Raw genomic sequence first — 22,358 nt, forward strand, 5'->3', positions numbered from 1 at the left:
ACAAGCCAATATTAATTGTCTTCTCATTCCTACTAAAGAAGGCCCATGTGTTGGTTTATCTGGTAATGCTGACTTTGACCATTTGGTTAAGGTGATGTTAGCCAGTTTTCTCTAAAAATTTTCTCTTACTCTTTTAAGCCTTGTAAATAATTTGTGTGGACAGTTTGAGGCTAGGTAAATATCCTTATCAAACTTTCATCACTATTCTGAGCAACCACAGACTGTATAGCACCTTTATTCCTTCCATCACAGGCCCCTACAATTTCATCTGGTCTACCTGCATCTCTGACTGAAATTCTCCTCTCCTTTCACCTATCTGGTTGTTATATTAATCTTTGTTGTTGTTTTCTTTGTTTGTTTGTTTGAACCCTCACCCAAGGATATTTTTTCCAATGATTTCTTAGAGAGAATGGGCCACAGGAAGAAGAGGGGCAGAGAGCAAGAAATATCTAAACATCTACGTAGGACACATGGGTTGGTTGCCTCCTCAGTGAGCCCCAACCAGGGCCAGGCATCAAACTCACAACCCTTAGATCTGCAGGCCGATGCTCTAACCACTGCACAAACCAGCTAGGGCCGTATTAATCTTTGTAACCAGTCTGCAAAACAAATGACTACTTACTCTGTGTATAATGTGTTGTGTATAACAGGTGATGATACCAGGTGGTCGGTAAACCCCATACAATGAGTGGTGTTGTATAGGTATATCCACAGAATAGTCATGTAGCACATTATCACGCACGTGCAGTGGAAACATTGGGGAACAGGAGTTTCCATATGAGGGATATAAATCTTCCAGGCAAAGGCTAAAATTGAATCAGCTACTTGCGGTAAATCTTCACAATGTATACTCTTCAAGCACATAAGGTCATTATTTAACTTATACCCATATTGTAACACGCAGGCAATAGAAAAAAAATGAATAAAGCTTGAATAATCCATTTTTCCCCACCCTCCCTGCGTAGGCTATCTTCCCATTAGTGCAAATAATTGAGAGCAAAATCATCTGTGAGAGAGGACAGAATGGATCTCTCTCTCATCCAGTCTACGTGTTTCTCTGAGTAAATATCCTAAGTAACCTAGATACTTCTTTCATACGATGTAGAGGTGAAAACAAAAATAAATCAGTCCTCTGGGCATCCAATGAATAGGCCTCGTCTTTTTCTAGGTACTGGAGTATTTGTTTCTTCAGCCAGCCTCAGCCGGTATTTTAATTCCCTGGTTCTCAATTGTGACTGCCTTTTGCAATCATCTCTTGAATTAAAAAAAAAAAAAAAAAAAATAATAATAATAATAAAAATCTGATGTTTGTATTTTATCCTGGGAGAGTGACGCCCTTGGCCTGAGGTGGTGCCTCGGCCTGGGTGTTTTTTTAAAAAATCCAGAGACTGGTAAGCAGCAGAGTTAGAGAACCACCAGTTTAAACCACTCGGAATGAATACTTTTGTAGGAAGGAAGGGGTTCGGGAGGGTCTCACAACCAACTTAAGGAGAAAAGGCAAGTTCTGCAGAGCAAGTGGGTGCGGCCTCTCTCTGGTCTTTAGCGGCCACCCTGAAGCGCAGGTTCCGTCCAGCCAGGTCCCGAAGGCCTCAGAAGTTTTAAAATTCATTGGGAAGTTCAGGGGTGCCAGGCTGTCTTGCTTCTAACAAGTGCGGCAGAGGCTGAAAAGACAGGTGTGGGCGTCGCTTCCCGCTTGGGTAGCGGGTCACTGCGGGGAGCCGAACCCGACCAGCTCCGCCGGGTGGAGCGCCGCCTCCGTGGCCGAAAGCTCAAACCCTTGCGCAACCGCGCCGGGAGGCACGTGGTGCGGTGGGCGGGGCCTCCCCGCGGGGCTCGCTGTGGACTACAAGTCCCGGCATGCCTCGGGCACGGGTGGGGCGGGGCGGAGAGGGCAGCCCAGCCCAGGCGTGCGCAGTGGTTCTCGGGAGTGGCGGGGCGGGTCCACCCGGGCTGCCCGCTGTAGCCCGGGGTTCCCGGGTGGGGGGTGGCCACGGCCATTGGCGGAGAAGCGGGAGGGGCGTGGTCCTCGGGATCTGCCGCCGCAGGTCAGGCTGCACGGGCGGGCGGAGGCCAGCGGCAGACTGGAAAGGCACGCGTCCGGCTGCTGCGTTTCTGTCCCGTCATGGCAACGTCGCCCCTGAAAGTGTGCATCGTGGGCTCGGGGAACTGGTGAGCGGCGGTGGGCTGACGCCACGGGATCCGCCTTCAGGAAGCCCCGCTCCCGGGCGTGCGAGGCTAGGGCCGCGCGTCCCCGCAGCGGCGTGGGCACCGCGCACCGCGCACCGCGCGCAGGCAGGCGGGGCGGGCGGCCGGCCTCAGGGCCGGGCTGGGTACCGCGCACCCGGGGAGGCCGAGGCGAGGCACTCGCCCCGGAGGCTCTGGGCTCGCGCGTCCTCGGGGAGCAGCGCGGAGAGCGGGATGGCGCGCCCGCAGGCACCTGTCTGCGCTCCTGTCACCGCGCGCGGGGGGCGCAGCGAGGCCACCTGCTCTCCACGCCTGGGTGTCCTGCGCAACAGCCTCAGAAGGGCGTTCTCCGTTCTCCGTTCTCGGCGGATCGCCCAGGTGGAGGAGCGGAAGGAAGCTCCAATAATCTTCCTGTAGCTTCGGTGATCGGAGAGAGAAAGGTAGAGAAGGCTAAAAGGCGCTTGCTACCCTGGTCTCTGGCGGGACGGCACTGCCCTTCAAAGTGCGAGTCTAGCCCCTCATCGCTGTTGTGTCTCGTATCTTAGTAACGTTGTGTCAGGAAGAAAACCCAATTTCCAACGCAGGCCTGGTTCCCAGAATAATCCAGGGGCGCAGAAAATTATTCTCTGGGGGGATTTCCGATCCTTTGCGTCTCTGCGAGGCTTTATTTGACTTTTAACATTTACACAGCACTTTCTGCCAAACACTCTTGTAAGCATTCTATGAATGCTCCCTGTTAGTTCCCTTTATCAAACTTACACAATGTGATTCTCTGGTGAGCTGGGGGAGGGGGCAACGTGTAGGATAAAATCTGATCTTTTCGATCTCGCTTCTGTTGCCGAGCACTATTTTTCCCTTCCGCATCTGAGGGACGGGGATGGAATCTTCAGAGTGACATTCATCCAGTGTTTTTGTGTCCCTGTGGCCTAACACTCATCACAGTTCGGGCTTCTAGGAGCGTGGTGGCAATTCCTATTACTGCCTACTTATTGGAGGAAACCTTAACTGGTTCTTTACCTTTTCCTTCAAATCCAGGGGCCCCTCTGACCTATGGCCCCAAGGAATGATTGTTTATCTGTTTCTATTCCGCAATCCAGCACTTGAGAACAGCATCTACCCTAGGGTCTGGCGTATGCTAAGTAAATACGGAGTATCTGAAAACGGATTTTTTAAAATACGTGTTTTTAAAACTAACTTTTAAAATGTAATTATACTTGATTAGGTAATATATTCACGTGTTTAAAACCCAAAAGATGCAAAAAAAACTCACAAACAAACACCCTGTACCATCTCCCACCCACACTTGTGCCCCAAGGACCTTCTGGAGGAAAACGGGTGTTACCCGTTTCTTCCATCCTTTCTGGAGGAATTCCATCGCCTGCAAATGAATGTTTACATATATTCCTTTCCCTCTGTGCCCTGCAAACACTAGGATATGAATGCGCTTTTCTGTTAAAAATAGTGTCCTCACAACATTGAATGGAGTTGGTACCCATCCACGGCAGAGCTTCATTTGGTCTCTCAGTCCGGCTTTCCCAGTTTTGATCCCCAAGGTCACTCGAGTGAGATGTCAGCTGCCCTGTTGGCCATGGCACTGGCAAAGCACCCACGTAGCGAGTGTCCTTTCAACATGAGGCTCCTCTGCTGTGAGAGGACCCAGAGCCACAGGTGGCAGCACCTTTTCCCGGTTTGCCCGGTGCAGGGGAAGTAGCACCGCTTTGCCCCGCTGGGTTTGGGCCTGGATCAGGAGCGGTGAGGTGAACCTCCTGCCCCCTCTGCTGGTATTTGGCTGCCTTCCCCCAGTTTCACTCTATACTTGACTTTTCTTGGCCCACGCCGGCCCAGGGAGTTGGAGCAAAACTTGGCCTGTGACACCGGAGCAGAGCAATTGAGAAATGTGCCGGGCCGATGGTTTGGGCTGGCTGCCTGGCCCCAGGAACTAGGGATCAGATGGGAACAGTTGTTGGCTTCCTTGCCATGGCTCTGGGTTCAGAGCCACCCCAGTCCTAGAGAGAGGATCACCGCCTGCCTCGCCAGAGATTCAAGAACTTGGGAGCTCGTTGCGCATTCGGCTCTGGTCCGTAGACGTTTGAGGGTCTGGCCTGTATAGTAGGTATTAGGGGCCTTTCCAGGGATACAGGCACAGCTAGACACAATCCCTGCCATTAAGAACTTGGCTTCAGACCTGAGATAGATAGAAACTCGGAAGGTAAATTAAAAATAAATAGAAAGAGGAATGAAATATCTGTCACGGGATTAGGTGTGACCATTTGAACAGTGTTTCTCAAAATGGGATCCAAAAGCCACTTGCATCAGCATCACCAACTGAAGCTAGGCTTGTCCCAGAGGTTGGGGACAGATTTTTCCCTGAGAGACTTTAGCTCTTTGCTCTACCTTCCCAGATGTGGGCTTCTCAGGGATGTGAAGGTGATTGAGCACATGTTCCACTGGGGCCTTTCAAGTAGCTCAGAATGCTTATGTCAGGAGACGTGTTGTCACACCTAAGCTCCTAGCTCCAACGTGGCTGTTACCCTCACACTGAGGGTAAGTGATCAATGGCAATACAGACACCAGAAGACTGAATCTAGCTGACTTGCCGGGCGCTTCAGCCAGAAAGGATATATGAGGGGAAGTACCCGGGTTGTGTAACATGTCCTTGACCTGCCTTTGGCACCTCCTTTCCTCTAAGTCAGGGAGGAGGCTGGAGGTTGGCCCCCAGGCACCCACCCAGCCCAGCCCTGCTGTGCTGCACGCCACAGGGAATGCTGGAAGCTGCTTCCTTAGCCTGTATGGCCCTTTTTGGTTCTGGTGACGCAAACAACAAAACGCGCACACGGTGACTCAGAAAAACAATAACAGAAAGAACATACCTGTACACCAAAAAAAAAAAAAAAAAAGCTTCTTAAGTAACTCCTAAGATGAAACAAAGTTTCTTTTTTTAAATATATTTTTTTAATTAAATTATTATTTTTGTACATGTGAAACAAAGTTTCTTCATCAGAACCTTGGGAAGGCCTCCCAGACACAGTGCAAGATCCAGTTCTAGAACTGAATTGTCAGGGCTGTACGTACAGCCAAACCTCTGTGCGAGGGAGCGCGTGTCCCGGGCCTGCTGTGGAGGCAGGGTAGAAGAAGGGCCTTTGGTTTCTGTCTTGGAAGCTCTGAGGCCTTGAGCAAACTGCTTCTCTCCAGGAATCATTGCTTAAAGGTCGGTACTACCTGCTGTCTAAGATTACGGTTGGGATTAAATGAGATGATGTAGGGAGAGTACAAGGTGAGTAGACCTTAATTAATGCCAGCTACCATTAATCATTATGATTATTGATTTCATCATCCTTTGGCCGGCACCATCTTGGGTCATAAAATGCACCAGTTGGGGTTTGGCCAAGGAGCAGAGGCAGAGCTGGGAGAGAAGGCAGAGCACCAGTGGTATGCAGCTGGGGTTGTTTATCTCTTAGCAGCCTGAGGCCTGAGACTGAAGGTCGGGGAGAGTTCTGGCCTGCTTTGCATTGGTGACTCATGGGCGTTGTGTGTGACTCATTTTTTGTGGTCTGCTGGAACCTTCTGAGGGCCACGCTGTGGCTCTCTGCCCACCTTTGTCACCTCCTTGCCTGTACTACTGTTTCTGTCCCGATTCTCACTGCACTGCCACACGGAGAGCCCAGAAGCAGTCTGAGCGGCTGTCCATTAGCTCCTCTGAGGTCACAAATAATCCCTTCTCTATGGACACAGGTAGCACGGACCCACTTCTGCTTTGGAAGCTGGAGTTTAAGCATAGGATGGGTGACAGCTGAACAGTGGCAAAGATTCAGAGTCCCCTCTGACCAGGGTGAGAAAGTTTGTGCAGTTAGAAAACAACAGCAAACTGTTACAGAATCACCCGTTTGAATTCGGATAGACAGAAAGGCTTTCTGCATCGCCTTCTCCCCTTCTTTATGCCAAGTTGTCCACATGGTTCCTCTTTCCCCCGTGGTTTCTCCCTTTGATTTGAAGCTTAGGAAGCTTCCCTATCCAGAGATCAAATAAGCATGCACCAAGAGGAATCTATTGTAAAAATGCTCCATGTCTCACACTCGTATCGGACACTCGGGCATTTGATTATACTTGAAAAGTCATTTAACGGCCAAGAATTGCACAACATGCTAGCAGTGGTTCTTCCCCAGGCGGTGAGATTATACATAATTGCTTTTTCTTCTTTCATGTATTGCTTTAATGAGCAAAACCACGTAATGTTAGTTAAACCAAATCTGACCCCTCTGTGTCCTTTAGCTCCATGGATGGGATCAGCTCTAGGGGAGACTGGCCTGGAGCGGGGAACGTCGGGCATTCGGAACCCTTGTCATTCTCCTTGCTAAAAGGAGGGCTGGACTGTTGAGTCTTTTCTGCCCAGAAAGAGTCTGCACCCTGTGAAGGAGCGTGGCCACCAGAGTTCTGTCGGGTTTGGGCCTGACTTGACAGGTGGCCATTCTTTGGGTGATGCAGCACCTCTCCCAGCCTGATTAAAATATTATACCTTTTTATTTTTTAAAATATATATTTTTTAATTGATTTTCTACAGAGAGAAAGGGAGAGGGATAGAGAGTTAGAAACATTGATGAGAGAGAAACATCGATCAGCTGCCTCCTGCACATTCCCTCCTAGAGATGTGCCCGAAACCAAGGTACATGCCCTTGACCGGAATCAAACCTGGGACCCTTGAGTCCATAGCCCGACGCTCCATCCACTGAGCCAAACCGGGTAGGGCTCCTTTTTATTTTAATTTTTTAAATATGTTTTTATTGATTTCAGAGAAGAAGGGAAAGGCAGAGAGAGAGAGAGAGAGAGAGAGACAACAATGATGAGACAGAATCATTGATCAGCTGCCTCCTACACATGTACAAGGTAACAACAACAACCAGTAGAATGAAAACAAAGCAGTGCGGTAGAATTCTTGCCAAGCACCACTCCCTGACAAGGCCCGAGTCTGAGGCCGCCTCATACTTTCAATGCATCTGTGCACTTTTTGGACTGGCCCTCTGCAGGCCAGTCATTTTCCCGAGAACAGGATCCACCACTTGCAAGTAGACCCCAGTCCCTCCAACATACTGGGGTTCCTCCAGAACACTCCCTTTGCTGTGTTTGCGCCTGCTTCTTCGTGTTGGTCAGAACTAGTAACACTTAGTGCCATTTCAGAGCTAAAAAAGGAATATGCTCTTTTATAAGTAGCCTTATGGAGGTATAATGCTTATATCAAAACTTTGGTCATGTTTCATGTATATCATTTGATGGATTTGAAGATGGGAAGCCATCAGCACAGTTGTGGTTCTTGGCTTGGCTGGGCTCAGCCATGTGTCTGCGGTTAGTGAGTGTTGGGAGGGAACTCGGTGTTGCCTGCTCTGCCCATTCCTATTTCATGAAGCCTTTTCTGTTTCCCAGCAGAGGCACAGTCTTCCTCAGCACGATCCCCATGCCTTCCCCCCGAATCCCAGCTGGGGTCTGTCCATCAGGGTCCTCCCAACAGAAGGCCCAGCACGGGAGACCTCTCGTGGGTTAACATGAGTTGCAGTTGATTGCGTCCTGTGAGCTGAAGTCCATCACAGGGTTTACCCCTTCTAACCACATGTCCCTCCATTTCCCTTCACCTCTTGTCCCACACAGAACTGGGAATTCCTTCTACCTTATATATCTCTGAGTGACTGGTAAGCCTTTAGAGCAAAAGCATTGCCTTTTCTCTGTTGTAGCACCAGTGCCTCAGACAGAAGGTACTCAGTAAATATTCGATAACTGAGATAAATGAGTGAGTGAGGTTATTGAGGAGACTAGGGAGGAGACAGCATGAGGTCCTACTAGCCTCACGTGAGTCTGTGTGTGTGTGTGTGTGTGTGTGTGTGTGTGTGTGTATAGGTGCCGAGTGGCAGGGGGCGTTCCACACCACAGCAGCAGCTCCACACCAACTCTGAACAGTGTGAGAAGATGGAAAGGTTGCTCCAGACTGGAGGGAAGGTGGTGCCGGCAGCCAGGGGAAGGAAGGCCCATTCTTGCATGAATCTTCGTGCATTGGGCCTCTAGTATAGAGATGATTATTTGAATTTTTCTGGTTATTAAAACACAAAGGTTTATATATGCTTGGATGAATTAGAGTTGGGTTAGAATAACTGAGATTTATTGGAGAGTAAGGATAAAGATCTCCAGTATATTCCTCTTGTCTGCTTAGGCCCTGCCCACTTCTGATATCACCATGATATCCTTCATCCCACCAAATTGTCTCCAGAATTGACTGTCATTTAAGATTGCAAAAACAGGAATGCAACATTTCCTAGTTTTCAAATTTCTTCTAAGTTCCTCCGATTTGATTGATCACAGATATTTTCTGTTGTTATTAAATGGGCTCATTACACAGTGTATTGTCATCAGTGAAGGAATTTTGTTAATACTTTTTTTAATGTATCTGTGATGTAAAATCAGTCCTCTGTTTTCAGAAAATAATTGTGAATTAATTTAGCATAGAATTCTCTCTCTAACAAGAACCATGATTTTACTCAACTGTGGGATATGAAAACAACAAAAAAGTTTTCTTGAGAAAATTAAAGAATTAAACTATAATTTTATACTCTTAAACTGTGTTTCACCAAATTTAGAATTCATCTCAGTTTCTTATTAGAAAAAAGCAATGACCGTCCTAACCCATGAATTTATAAAGTGATGTTTACCTTTCTTTCATTTGCTTATCACACCAAGAAACTTGTCTAAGAAACAAACTATTTCTCTTGTTCAAAGTCCTACAGTAGAAGCTTATTGGCCCAACCCTGGACCAATCCGTGGCCCATTCGGCAGATCCTTGGTCCACTGTGCAATGAGCACATTTGTGAGGTGGGCACAGATCCCTGGACCAACCATGAACTCCTCTGTCATGGTCTTTAGCAGCAGAGCCTTGGCCCTTGTCTGGAGGACTGGCATTAACTAGTGGCAGTGCCTTCTCTTCCCTTGTTGGAAAGCCTATGGGGCAACTGGTTTGTTACCAGAATGTTTGGTCAATAGAGATGCAGAAGATGGGATCTCGTTGGGCTGGAGCCAGCTGGATGTCTGCTGGGGGGACCAAACACTCAAGCCCCCAGAAAGTGGGTTCTTACTCTGCTTTTTTTCTGGAATCCACTCTGGTTCTTATCTTTCCATCATGACTGCCGTTCCCCAGAACATAGCTTATCATCTGGGGGTTGGCCATCCTGAGCTGTCATGGCATCTCTACTCAATGGGATCAGTATCCAGGCTCCTTCTCTTGTTACTTTGCTGCGTGTGATCTTTACTCCTACTGTAAGATCTCCTCCCAGCCCACGAGAGCTGCTGGAGCTCCAACAATCTCGTTCTGTCTTCTGGCCACAGAAAGGAGGGGATAAAGAAAAAGGAGACAAATGGCACTTACAGTAGCTACATTTGTTATTTTTATTCCATCTCTTAGGAGGATTTCTTCTCTCCCTGAGATCCTCTCTTCCAGGATAAGTTGATGCTTACTAGTTTTAAGGGGTGGTGTGTTTTGTTTTGTTTTTAATATATTTTTTATTGATTTTTTTACAGAGAGGAAGGGAGAGAGATAGATAGCTAGAAACGTTGATGAGAGAGAAACATCGACCAGCTGCCTCCTGCACCCCACCACCGGGGATGTGCCCGTAACCAATGTACATGCCCCTGACCGGAATCGAACCTGGGACCTTTTAGTCCACAGACCGACGCTCTTCCACTGAGCCAAACCGGTTTCAGCAGGGGTGGTGCTTTTTGACCTTGTACCTAATTCTGGGGCTTTCCTGATCACAAGGATGGTATTTGCAGGTGAAAACCACTAAGTTTTTTTTTTTTAATTTATTTATTGATTAATCCCCCCCATTCCCATCCTCCACCCCTCCCCACTCATGCCCCCACCCCTCTGAAAACCACTAAGTTTTACTTGGCTCGTGGCTGACATTACATCTTGAGTTACACTTTCGGTGCTTGAATCAGAACCAGAATGCGAGGCTTCTGAAGTGGAATCTAATGTATTTTTCTCTTCTGCCCAAGTGAGTTTAATTTTGTTTTCTTTCCCTCTGTTTCTTGTAGGGGTTCCGCCGTTGCAAAAATAATTGGTAACAATGTCAAGAAGCTTCAGAAGTTCTCCTCCACGGTCAAGATGTGGGTTTTTGAAGAAATGGTTGACGGGAGAAAACTGACAGACATCATAAATAACGACCATGAAAATGTGAAATATCTCCCTGGACACAAGCTGCCGGACAATGTGGTAAGGCTGTAGGATGGAAAGTACATTTGGTTACGTCGGAAAGCTACGTTTCCCTGAATTAACTCCTGGGACTTGAGGAAAAACAAAAGCCTTTTCCCTCTTCTCCAGTTCCTTCCTCCTGCCAAGCTCTTTGCTTGGTCAGGTTTTGGTTTTCCTAGACTCTGAAATGGGCTTTGGTTTAGTGTTCCAGGCTGCCATAACAAAGGACAATAGACCAGATGGCTTAAACCACAGAATTTTATTTGTTCACAATGCTGAAGGCTTTGAGTCTAAGATCAAGATGTCAGTAGGGTTGGTGTTTCCTGAAGTTTCTCTCCTTGACCTGTAGGTGGCCACACTTCCTGTGTCTCCACATGGTCTTCCCTCTGTGTTGTCTGTGTCCTAATCGTGTTACGGGGTGGTTGGCAAACTCATTAGTCACCAGTGCCAAATATCAGCAGTACAACGATTGAAATTTCTTTTGAGAGCCAAATGTTTTAAACTTAAACTTCGAATGCCACTTCTTCAAAATAGACTCCCTCGGGCCGTGGTATTTTGTAGAAGAGCCACACTCAAGGGGCCAAAGAGCTGCATGTGGCTCTCGAGCCGCAGTTTGCCAACCACGATATTAGGGCGTCTCCTAAGGACCTTGTTTTAACCTAATTGCCTCTACAAAGACCCTGTTTCCAAACACAAGTCACCTTCCGAGGTACTAGGGTTATGACTTTGGAATCTCGGGGAGACACAATTTAGCTCATAACAGGTTACTATCTTAGCATTCAAAGTGCAGGTCCCATCAAAGCTGGACTAACAACCTTGCCTTTGGCTGCTCGTGTCCCCTGGTATTTCCTAATATATCTTTTCTGAGTACGTGGACTTTGATCCACTCCCTAGGACACTTGACCTTGGCCTGTAATTATCGTCAGGGTCAAGGGCTAAATTACAGAAGATCAGGAGGGGGAAAAAAAAGTAGAAAATTGTAAGACTGACAGTTTAAAATTCAAGCTTATTAGGTCTGGGAGGGGAAAATATAGGTTACTTACATGGCCTCATTCCAGTGACTTGCTGGGGAAGGAAGAAATGAGCATGTGACACCAAAGGAGGGTACCCCGCTGCTTGTCTGAGTGGAGTTTATGAACTTCTGTTGCCAGGGTCACCCTTTGGCAGCTTTCTGCAATTATTTGGAAACCAGACCCCCGAGGCTGCCTCATTCCTGTGGTTAACTAGCAAAGCTCTTCTCCTTTGTTAATGAAATACCCATCCCTGCACATATTCACTCACCAAACCTGGCTGAGCGGGCACTGTGCATGCCAAGCCGAGTGTTGGGGGCTGGAGACAGAGAGAGGAGTAAGATGACCTTATGAGTCCGGTAGCGGGGGCAGGTCTGTAACCTGACAAGTGCCGGGAGTTGGGACTGACAGAGACCTGGCTCGCTGAAGACTGTTGCTTGGCTTTGGGTACAGTGCTCATTCGTGTTAAGCACTATGCTAAGTAGTTCATGGATATTGTCCCATGCTCTCAATAACCCTCTCAGGTTTGGTAAAGAACAGAATTCAACCCAGTAAACTTGAGATCCCAATTGGCTTTGATTAAGCTATTCATGAATTGCATCTAGCATTCCACCTAGCAATGAGAGAGGTGCTCAGAGGTGTTGTACAAAATGGGAGGTTTTTATGGGCAGGAAGAGAGTGGGGCAAGAAAGTTAAAAGAGTGGGTTAGCCCAGCAGGAATGGCTCAGTGATTAAACGTCAACCTATAAACCAAGAGGTCACTGTTCCATTCTCTGTCAGGGCACATTCCTGGGTTATGGGCTGGATAGGGAGCGTGCAGGAGGCAGCTGATCAATGATTCTCTTTCATCATTGATGTTTCTATATCTCTGTCTCCCTTTCTCTCTGAAATCAATAAAAATATATTTTTTAAATAAAATAAAAGAGTTTATTTCAGGCACAGTCACTGTCCTGTAGAGGAAAGCAGGGGATTTTAGAGCAGATTACCTCACTAGTGTTGATCAGGTAATTCAGAGTGATTGGTTTAAACAGTCCACTCCCCAGAGAGGCTAAAACTGCAATTAGGTTAGTTATTAAGTCTTGTGTTGGTGACCTGGCTTAGCAAAAGCGACTCTGTTATGGCCTGTTGTTTCTTCCTTCCTTCCTTTTTATTCTAACAGGTTGAAACTCTGAGTTTTCCTGTTATGCTGATGATTCTGATTTCATAGGGGAAGAAACCAAGGCTCAGAGAGGTTAATGAACTTGTCTGAGGCCACATAGCTAGACCTCGGGTTGGAATTTGATTCCTGGTGGACTGACTCCTGTGCCTGCTGAATCTGTTGCCTTCTAACGATGATGATTCTCTATTCTGTGTCACAGAACTAAGGCCAGGCAGCATTTCCCATGGTTATTCTTTTTATAAATTTTTACCGACGGTTGATAGTTAACATTTTTTTACTAGAGGCCTGTTGCACGATTTGTGCAATAGGCCTTCCTTCCCCTGGCTGCTGGCATCAGTTTTTCTCCAGCACCCAAAACCCAGACCTTTGCTCCAGCCCCAGTGGAGAAGCCAAGCCAGGGAGGCTTGGTTTTTCTGCTCCAGCTGCAGCAGAGAAGCCAAGCCTCTTCAGTCTTCGCTCGGGGCCGGAGCCTTCAGTCTTCTTTTTGTGTCTGTGTATGCAAATTAACCTGCCATCTTTGTTTAGTTGGTTTGCATACTCACTCCTGATTGGCTGGTGGATGTCATAGAGGAATGGTCAATTTGAATATTTCTCTTTTCTTAGTGTAGATTAGTTTCAGGCCCATGGTTATTCTTGATGCTGGTGGTGGGGAGAGAAAGGATCCTTAGGGTTCTGATTTAGGAAGTTAGGTTTGTCCGGGTATCTGATGGAAAGAATTGGAGGGGAGAACTAGCTATTTCCATGGCAGTGCAAGGCCTTCTATGTGCCCATTGGCTTGAACAAGTTAAAGGTCACCTGTGGAGCAAGGGCGTGGCCAATTCCACCTAAATTGCTAGGTCGTCCCAGCTCGGGTCCCCTGACCGTTCCCCCCTTTAGCTGAAGCAACTGGAAGGCAGAGAGCAAAATGCCCAAAGGAAACAGCTCATAATAAGCAGCCTCCCAGGGAGCAGAGTGGGGCAAAGAAGGGCACAAAATGGTGTGGGGGAGCAACAGGGAACAGCCCACACAGTATTCTGACGACTCCTTTTACAGGTAAGGAAACTGAGACATGGAGAGGCAGGACCCGCCTGGCTTCAGGAGCAAGTTGGGAATGAGGAAGGCAGAGCACAGCCTACACTTGCCTGGACTGTCTGTCCGCACAGAGCTTGTGCTGTGCACATAGTAGGCATCTGATAGCAGGGGTCTTCAAACTACGGCCCGCGGGCCACATGTGGCCTGCAGAGGAGTCTGATCCGGCCCGCCAGGTTTTTTGGGCAGTGAGCGCAGCCAAGGTGTTACAGTAGGAATTAGTAGTTCATATAGTCCAGCCCTCCAGCTCTCTGAGGGACCGTGATCTGGCCCCCACTTTAAAAAGTTTGAGGACCCCTGTGATAAAGGGTCTGAGAATGACATCACGTGGCTCGGCACGTTTGGGTAGAGGAGTAACCGTCTCCTCCTCCTCCTCGCCATGGCAGGTTGCCGTCCCGAACCTCCAAGAGGCCGTGCAGGACGCAGACATGCTGGTGTTCGTCATCCCCCACCAGTTCATCCACAGGATCTGCGACGAGATCACCGGGAAAGTGCCCAAGAAAGCACGGGGGATCACGCTCATCAAGGTGACACGCCAGAGGTGGTGACTGAGGCAGGAAAACGTCGCCAGAAACATCCTGGGAAATGTCGCTTCCTCTCACTTTTATCTGTTGGAGACAAGGAAGTGAAGGGGAGGTGGTGGCAGGATTTAGGGGTTTGGTTTTTGTAAAGATGTCCAGAAGGTCATCTAAGCTCGGATTTAGGTGGAGGCTGCTTTCTCGGGCCGATGTGGGGGTGGCTCCTCCTGGGGGGCCTTGTTGTCAGAAAGAACCTTCCCGACTAGGTCCTGGGTCTCGCCCACACTCTGGAAATCACCAGCGGTCTATTAATTCCCACGCCTGATATTTTCCCTAAAGAGGGAGTTTTTAACTAGCAGTCCCACTAACGAACCACTGCCACGGATCCATGGACAGAATTCAGGAGGTCCATTGTCTTAACTGTGGGGGAGAAATTGCATTTTTATTAGTTTGAACCTCTAACTAAAATGAGCATTTTCCTAGTTTGCAGAGGAAAACCACAAGGCAGAATTTCGGTAACATTATTAGCAGGACCTGGGCCCCTCTTGTCAATAGAAATTGGGGATGTGGTCATGTCGGATAGCTCAAATGTTATTTATGCTCATCTACTTTGAAATTATGATAATTGTTAGACCTGCCATGACATCTCTTTCTAATTGCATTAATAAAACAGCACACCTATTACTTTTATAAATAAAAAATTTTTTAATCTTCACCTGACTATATTTTTAGAGAGAGGGGAAGACAGACAGAGGGCCTAGTTGGTTTGGCTCAGTGGATAGTGTCGGCTTATGGACTGAAGGGTTCTATTCCAATCAAGGGTACATGCCCAAGTTGCAGGCTTGATCCCCATTAAGGGGCATGCAGGAGGCAGCCAGTCAGTGATTCTCTCTCATCACTGATGTTTCTATCTCTCCCTTTCTCTCTGAAATTAATAAAATTATATTTTTAAAAAATCAATGAATATAAGTGGAACAACAAATCGGTGTTTCTTCTCTCTCCCTTCTCTCTAAAAATCAATAAGTTTTTTTAAAAAAAAGAAAGAAAATCAAGGAAACGGTGCATGTAGGATTTAGGATAGTGGTTCACCCTAGAGAAGGGATGGACTTGGGGAGAGACACAGGGATTTCTGTGGTGTTGGTCATGTTCTGTATCTTAACCTGGGTGGTTCCGCCTGTTCATCTTCTTGTTATTCTTAAAGCAGCACATTCTCAGCGGGTGTGTTTTCTCTTGCCAGAGATGTTTTTCAAGATGCACATAGTATTGGATGTCTGAATCTAGATAACTTACACAGTGGTGATCCCATACCTCTTCTCTTGTTTTTCCCTAACTTCTTCACCTCCTTCCAGGGCATAGACGAGGGCCCCCAGGGGCTGAAACTCATCTCCGACATCATCCGAGAGAAGATGGGCATTGACATCAGCGTGCTGATGGGAGCCAACATTGCCAATGAGGTGGCCGCGGAGAAGTTCTGTGAGACCACCATCGGTGAGCTGCGGGGCACGGGGGCCGGGGCCTCTGGTGTTTTTACATGTGCATCTCCCCTGTCTGAGACTTCCTGGAGTGGACTCTTCCCTGTACCCTTCACATTCCCCTTCACATTCCTGCGGTGGACCTTTAGCGGGTTGGGGTTTTATGCAAAGAGGCCCTTCTGTGGGACTGAAGTGTTTCAGCAACTCCCAGGATGAAAGGAAAACCCTGGGGACCATTTTGACCCATCGTGACCCAATAACATTTATCCAGGTTAAACACAGAAATAAAGGTTGCTTGTGCCAACGAGCAGGTGGTCACGTCCATGGAGGGGCTCTCCTGGCCTTAGAAAGCCAGCTTTTTTTTTTTTTTTTTTTTTTTTTTAGCTGCCTCTTGCACACCCCCTACTGGGGATGTGCCCACAACCAAGATACATGCCCTTGCCTGGAATCGAACCCGGGACCTTTCAGTCCGCAGGCCGACGCTCTATCCACTGAGTCAAATCGGTCCCGGCAGAAAGCCAGCTTTTTCTTTTCTTTCCTTTTCCTTTCTTGTCTTTTCTTTCCTTTAAAAAAATATATTTTATTGATTTTTTTACAGAGAGGAAGAGAGAGGGATAGAGAGTTAGAAACATCGATCAGCTGCCTCTTGCACACCCCTCACTGGGGATGTGCCTGCAACCAAAGTACATGCCCTTGATCGGAATCAAACCCGGGACCTTTCAGTCTGCAGGCCGACGCTCTATCCACTGAGCCAAACCGGTTTTGGCTAGCCAGCGTTTTTTTACTCACAGATGCCAGCATCTGGATCATCATTGGGTTTCGTTGAGGTCTGAAAATGGGTGGGAGTGACCCCTATTTTCAGGTGAATAGGCTGAGGCTCAGGGGATAAGTTACCTGCCCCAAGGTCACACAGCTCACACACAACCCCGGGCATGAACTAGGATCTCCTGTTCCCTGAAAGAGAAAGTTCTTTCTAGTCTTAAATACAACCTTGAAGTAAAAAAATGTTTTTTCTTTAGGGCTTTGGAATTCTCAAGTGCTCAGTCCCATAGTAAAGGGCGAGTAGAAGAGGAATATGTTTGTATTTGCAGTTGTTTTGCAAGAGTTTATTTAAATGTCTCTGCCACTTGAGAACTTAACTTCCACCCTTGTCAAACACTCGGGCAGTGTGAGTCATCTCACCCCAGCGGACTTGTACCCGGAAGCTCTGAGGGAGGTCAGGCTCTCCTGACTATGATGGGATGCATGAGAGATGTAGCTTCTGAGTCTCATACATTGCTGCAATTTTACTTTTTGTTGTTGTTGCATTTTTCGCTTTTTTAAAAATTGCTTCAATATTATGTCATTAGTGTGGAAAATAGAGGTCATCAAAACAAAACCATTTTTATTATTTCACTTGATTTTCATTATTTTTTCTCTATTTGTCCGCAAAGTTTATGGTTTGTAGTTTAAATCCATATTATTTTATAGTCGCCTTCTTAATATATAACAACTTTAAAAGTCCATCAACATACATCTTTATTGCTGCATAGTATTCCGTTGACAATCCCATATGTGTGGGCACTTTCTTGAGAAATAATATTTTTGGAGAGGAGAGGTATAACAAATAATATAAAGAAGAAAACGAAGTGGCCTAGAACACCATTTCCCAGGTTGATATTTTTAAATGTGATACAACCACAGATAAAGCAACTCAAACATATAAGAAGGTACAAAATTAGAATCAAGATGGTAATCTCCTACCTACTCCCTCTTCCCAGAGGGAATCACTGTTAGCAGTTTCTAAGTATTCTTCCAAGAAAAAAAAAATGTACATATGCATATATACCACTGTATATAAAGGTTTTATTTTTTTCACAGTTGATTCTTTTATCCATCTGTGATTTAATATAGCCTGTGAAATTATTATGCAATTCAGTAACCAGTTGTTCCAACAAAGTCCTATTTGCCAATAATCGATTGGCAATCTGTTTTGTCAGTTAGTAGGTTGGAATGGACTGGTTATCCCAATCATTCCATGAGGCTGAGCCTTGCTCTCCAATCCCTGATTTAAACCTTGTGTTTACCTATAGATTTTGGTGAGGATTTTTACCTGCCTCTAAGCTCTGTTTGCTGTAGGAAGGTTTCCAGTGGGGTGCAATAGATTCTTTTGGTTTGTAAAGACAGACAAATGCACAGAAGTCCACCTCTTTCCCTGTGGCTTCTGTTCACCCAGTGCTTCCACTGCCTTCAGTGTGGGTTGGATCATAAATGGCAATAAAAGGCTTACGGGATTATCACAGACTAAAGAAGGTCAGGGAGTGAAGGACAACACTGAAAGACAGCATTGCCATCATTGTTAAGATTGGAATATGGTTGTGTGCCAGATTATTGCACTGACATCAAATTTCCTGTATTTGATCATTGGGCTGTGCTTACCCAGATCCCCCTTTTTTTTCTTTTCTTTTCTTTTTTTAAAATATATTTTATTGATTTTTTTACAGAGAGGAAGAGAGATGGATAGTTAGAAACATCGATCAGCTGCCTCTTGCACACCCCCTACTGGGGATGTGCCCGAAACCAAGGTACATGCCTTTGACCGGAATCGAACTCCAGACCTTTCAGTCTGCAGGCCGACGCTCTATCCACTGAGCCAAACCGGTTTCGGCGAGATCCCCTTTCTTGATGACCTTAGCAACAAACACATTTTTAATTATGGTAGATGCAGGGATTTCACCCCACTTGAGCCTGAAGAAGAAGAGAAAATGGCATTGTTGTATCATCTAGAAATATTAACTGGCATGGTGAACTATGGTGCCCCCTTGTGGTAAGAGTTCCCTTCCTTTTTGGGACTGATCTCACAGAATCCAATACTTATACTCAGCCGTCCCCCAAATATTTTTCAAAGCCTGTTATGTGTCAGGCACGCTCTAACCAAGTGAGCTACCTGGCCAGGACTGACCATTTTTTATTTCATTTGTGTCTCCACACTCTCTCCACTCACCCCTGGATTGTGTCCAGGGTTTCAAAGGAGTCATTAAAGAGGTGGACTCTCTCCCTGACTTGGCATGAAAGAGAAGAAGAATTTCCTGTCCTTTGGTTCATACTGAGTTTGGAGCGGCCCTTCCACATGGCGGTAGGGCATTACCTGTTCCGTACCAGATGGTCTGGGGCCCTGCTGGCCACATTACTGCTTATGACTGGTAATAATCATAACACGGTTAGGGCTTTCTTACCCATGATGTAAAATAATCTTCTCAAAGTACACTGGAGAAACAGTGCTGATTGCTGTAAATCAGCCTCACCTTTCTCGTCGACACTGTGAGTAATTTGCTGCCGCAGAAGACCTGACGGATCCCACTTTGTGCCTGTGGCAAACGGAGAGCCCGCTTCTCAGGTGGCTCACAGCAGCAGCTGGATGAGCGTCACGCGATGCTCAGAAGCATCCTTCATGTTGGAGGCACTGAGCAGTGGCCGTGGTGAGGGACAGAGGAGAGAGAGACAGCAGTGATGTCATGGTGTGGAGGCTGGGGGCCAGCTGACCCAACCCGGGTGATGAGACAGAATTGCACAGAATCACCCAGGTGGTCTGGTGGAAGAGGACAGTTTGCTCAGACTGACTCAGTTATATTTGGAAAAAAGGAGAACTCCACTAAATTGATAATAGCAATGCCATGTAGAATAGGAGAGGTGCTTCTAGGTATTGGGTGTAGACATTTTAGACATTTTGTTATGGAAGATTTCCTTGAAAACAAAAGTTGGTGACCGCTGGCCCAGAAGCAGGCAGAGCCCTCGTGCTGTAGCCTTCAGTGAGCGTTCTGCCATCCGGTGGAGGCGTTGACTTGGGAGCCAGGAGTTGGCTGGTGGGTTTACCGTCTGATTTCTAGAGCTAAGCCCTCCCTTCTAGGCCCCCAACAGCCAGAGCACACTTCACATCAGGTTTTATGTGTCACGTTTTACTTTTGTTTGTTTTTAATTGATTTTTAACAATAATCTGTAATAGATATAAACACAGGAATCCAGCTTATAAGTGTTCATGGTAGCAAAAAGTTGGCAACAGTGTTAGATTTCAAACACTAAAAAGATACTTAGATATAATACATGGACACAATAAAATAAAAAGCAGATATTAAAAATGTTGTACAAGCCCTGGCCAGTTTGGCTTACTGGATAGAGCGTCGGGCCTGCAGACTGAAGAGTCCCAGGTTTGATTCTGGTCAAGGGCACATGCCCCGGTTTCAGGCTTGATCCCCAGCGGGGGCTGTGCAGGAGGCAGCCGATCAATGATTCTCTCATCATTGAGGTTTCTCTTTCTCCCTCTTCCTTCCTCTCTGAAATCAACAAAAATATATTATTAAAAAACAAAAGCAAAAAACAAGAAATAAAAAAAAAAAACTTAAAAAAAGAAAGAAAGAAAATGATGTAAGAAAGATATGCTGTCATTGAAAATTAGTCATGCAGAGGCCCTAGCCGGGTAGCTCAGTTGGTTATAGCATCATCCCAATGCGCCAAGGTCTCAGGTTTGATCCCTAATCAGGGCACGTAGAGGAGTCAGCCAATGAATGAGTAAAGAAGTGGGCCAACAAATTGATGTTTCTCTCTCCCCCTTCCTCTCTTTCTCTAAAATCAATCAATAAATAAAAAAGAAAGAAAAGAACGTCAGTTTGTGCCATAAAATGGGAACCACATATACAGTATGTTCCCAGGTTTGAGAACAGCTATGTATATTCATACTTCCTTCCATTGAAGATGTCTGCCAAATTGTGAGTGATCATCTGTGGTGGAATTCTGGAATATTTTTATCTTCTACTTCTACTCTTGACGAATTTTGTACATTCTCTATAATGACCATATGTTACTGCTATAATAAGGAAGAACGTATTTAAAACTTTTGTGCTAGGTGTGAAAAGTTAAAATTAGAGGCTGTTCTGAGCTTCCTTTTTCCCCCTAACTTTTCAACAGGCAGCAAAGTAATGGAGAATGGCCTTCTCTTCAAAGAACTCCTGCAGACTCCGAATTTCCGCATCACGGTGGTTGAGGACGCAGACACGGTTGAGCTCTGTGGGGCTCTGAAGGTAAAGCCAGCCTTTTATTCCTGCTGGGGGGAGGGGTCCGTCACGCATGGCCACTGTCAGCGCGGCTGAATCTAACCCGGAAGAATGGGCCCCGTGTTCCGTGCACTTCACCACGGCAAAGAATAGTGAATGGAGGGCCTTGTTCATCCCTTCCTGCTCTGCCCGCGCCTTTCCTGGGTGGGTCCGGCTCCTCTCCCACTTCTGGTTTGCGTTTATAAATCTGGGAGAACTGCAGTGTTTTGTTCTTTGGGCAGTTGGCAACATTAATATTTGGGAAGCATGGCGAGCACCTCGATTGTAGAGGTCTACCTGGGGGCAAAGTCTCCTGTTCATTCACTCGTTTCTCCTACGTGTTATTGCGAGTAGGAAAAGGAGCTGTTTCCTCTGAATTACACACCCTGTTGGTGTGGTGGTTCAGTGGGTTGTTCTTGTTAAAGGAAAGGAGTCTACTGCTTAGGAAGGTTTCTTTTTTCAAGAATCGTTTTACCTCAGGGGGAAGGTCAGATTCAAGAAGCATTCCTATTGGCGAGGGGCTTGGGAGGGTAAAATAAAGGGAAGTTTTCACACTTGGGCTCTTTACTTGCCTCCACTTAAAAAATATATACATACTGATTTCAGAGAAAGAGAAACATCAATGATGAGAGAGAATTATGGATTGGCTGCCTCCTGCACACCCTTCACTGGGGATCAGGCCTGCAACCTGGGCATGTAATTGAGTTGGCATTGAACCGTGACCTCCAGGTTCGTGAGTCAATGCTCAACCAGTGAGCTACACTGGCCGGGCTTGCTTCTACTTTTTAAAGACTAGGTCAAGGTACCTCTCACTATCCTGGCTCTGGGAAGTAGCCTGGAGCTAGGTTGCTGAATCATTTCTTTTGCAGCAAAAACTGCTTTTCAGGAATTTGAGTACGTAGGGAAGGAAATCAGGGGATGTGGCATTCACTCACTTGGTTAGGTGAGAATTGCAATCATGAAAAGAATGTTGAGGAGACCAAGATCCAAAAAATAAAAATAAAAATGCCTTCCCACTCTTTCTCTAAACTGTACATCTTGTTTTCTCCTCAGAATTTAAAGCCGCTTTCTAGAATTAATCATGTGTGTATACGTGCGGTCACATGTCCCTGTACAATGAGACTTTTAAAAAATTAAAGCCAATCAAAGACCTTGGCCCCCAAGTAGCATGTGCCCATATTTCTAAATGCTTGGGGGTATTCTTCTCATTCTAGGCAGGTCCTGTTATATATTTGAGACGCTGGCTTTGGCTGCTCTGTTTTGTGTTTGTTGGTTGGGATTTTTATGTGTTTTAAATGGCCCTTCGTTAGTTTAATGACCACCCGGCAGCAGGACCATCACAAATGCCTAATTGCTCCGCGCCGGTCTGTGTGGCTCCAGAGCTGTTTTTAAGTGACTGGATATTTTGGGTGGTGGATGGGGATGCTGTGAGATCCTGTGCTGGGGGAGAAGACTCTTGGGTGCCCGCAACCAAGGCACATGCCCTTGACCAGAATCGAACCCGGGACCCTTCATTCCGCAGGCCGATGCTCTATCCACTGAGCCAAACCAGTTTCGGCGAAAGGTCCCAGTTTTGATTCCAGTCAAGGGCATGTACTTTGGTTGCGGGCACATCCCCAGTGGGAGCTGTACGGGAGGCAGTTGAATCAGTGTCTCT

General features: G+C 46.6%; 1 protein-coding gene across 1 annotated transcript in view; it reads left to right on the forward strand.

Moving 5' to 3' along the window:
- The first annotated feature begins 1,927 nt into the window (after positions 1-1,927).
- Positions 1,928-22,358, forward strand: part of GPD1L (glycerol-3-phosphate dehydrogenase 1 like) — a 30,649-nt gene continuing 10,218 nt past the window's right edge. The window contains exons 1-5 of the mRNA XM_084902157.1: positions 1,928-2,169; positions 10,252-10,429; positions 14,032-14,172; positions 15,513-15,651; positions 20,577-20,689. Of these exons, the coding sequence (XP_084758283.1) occupies positions 2,123-2,169; positions 10,252-10,429; positions 14,032-14,172; positions 15,513-15,651; positions 20,577-20,689 (618 nt within the window). The 5' untranslated portion in view covers positions 1,928-2,122. The remainder of the gene's footprint in view (positions 2,170-10,251; positions 10,430-14,031; positions 14,173-15,512; positions 15,652-20,576; positions 20,690-22,358) is intronic.

Source organism: Pipistrellus hanaki, assembly GCF_964339955.1.
Source record: "Pipistrellus hanaki genome assembly, chromosome: 13".
In the NCBI taxonomy this organism is placed as follows: Eukaryota; Metazoa; Chordata; class Mammalia; order Chiroptera; family Vespertilionidae; genus Pipistrellus; species Pipistrellus hanaki.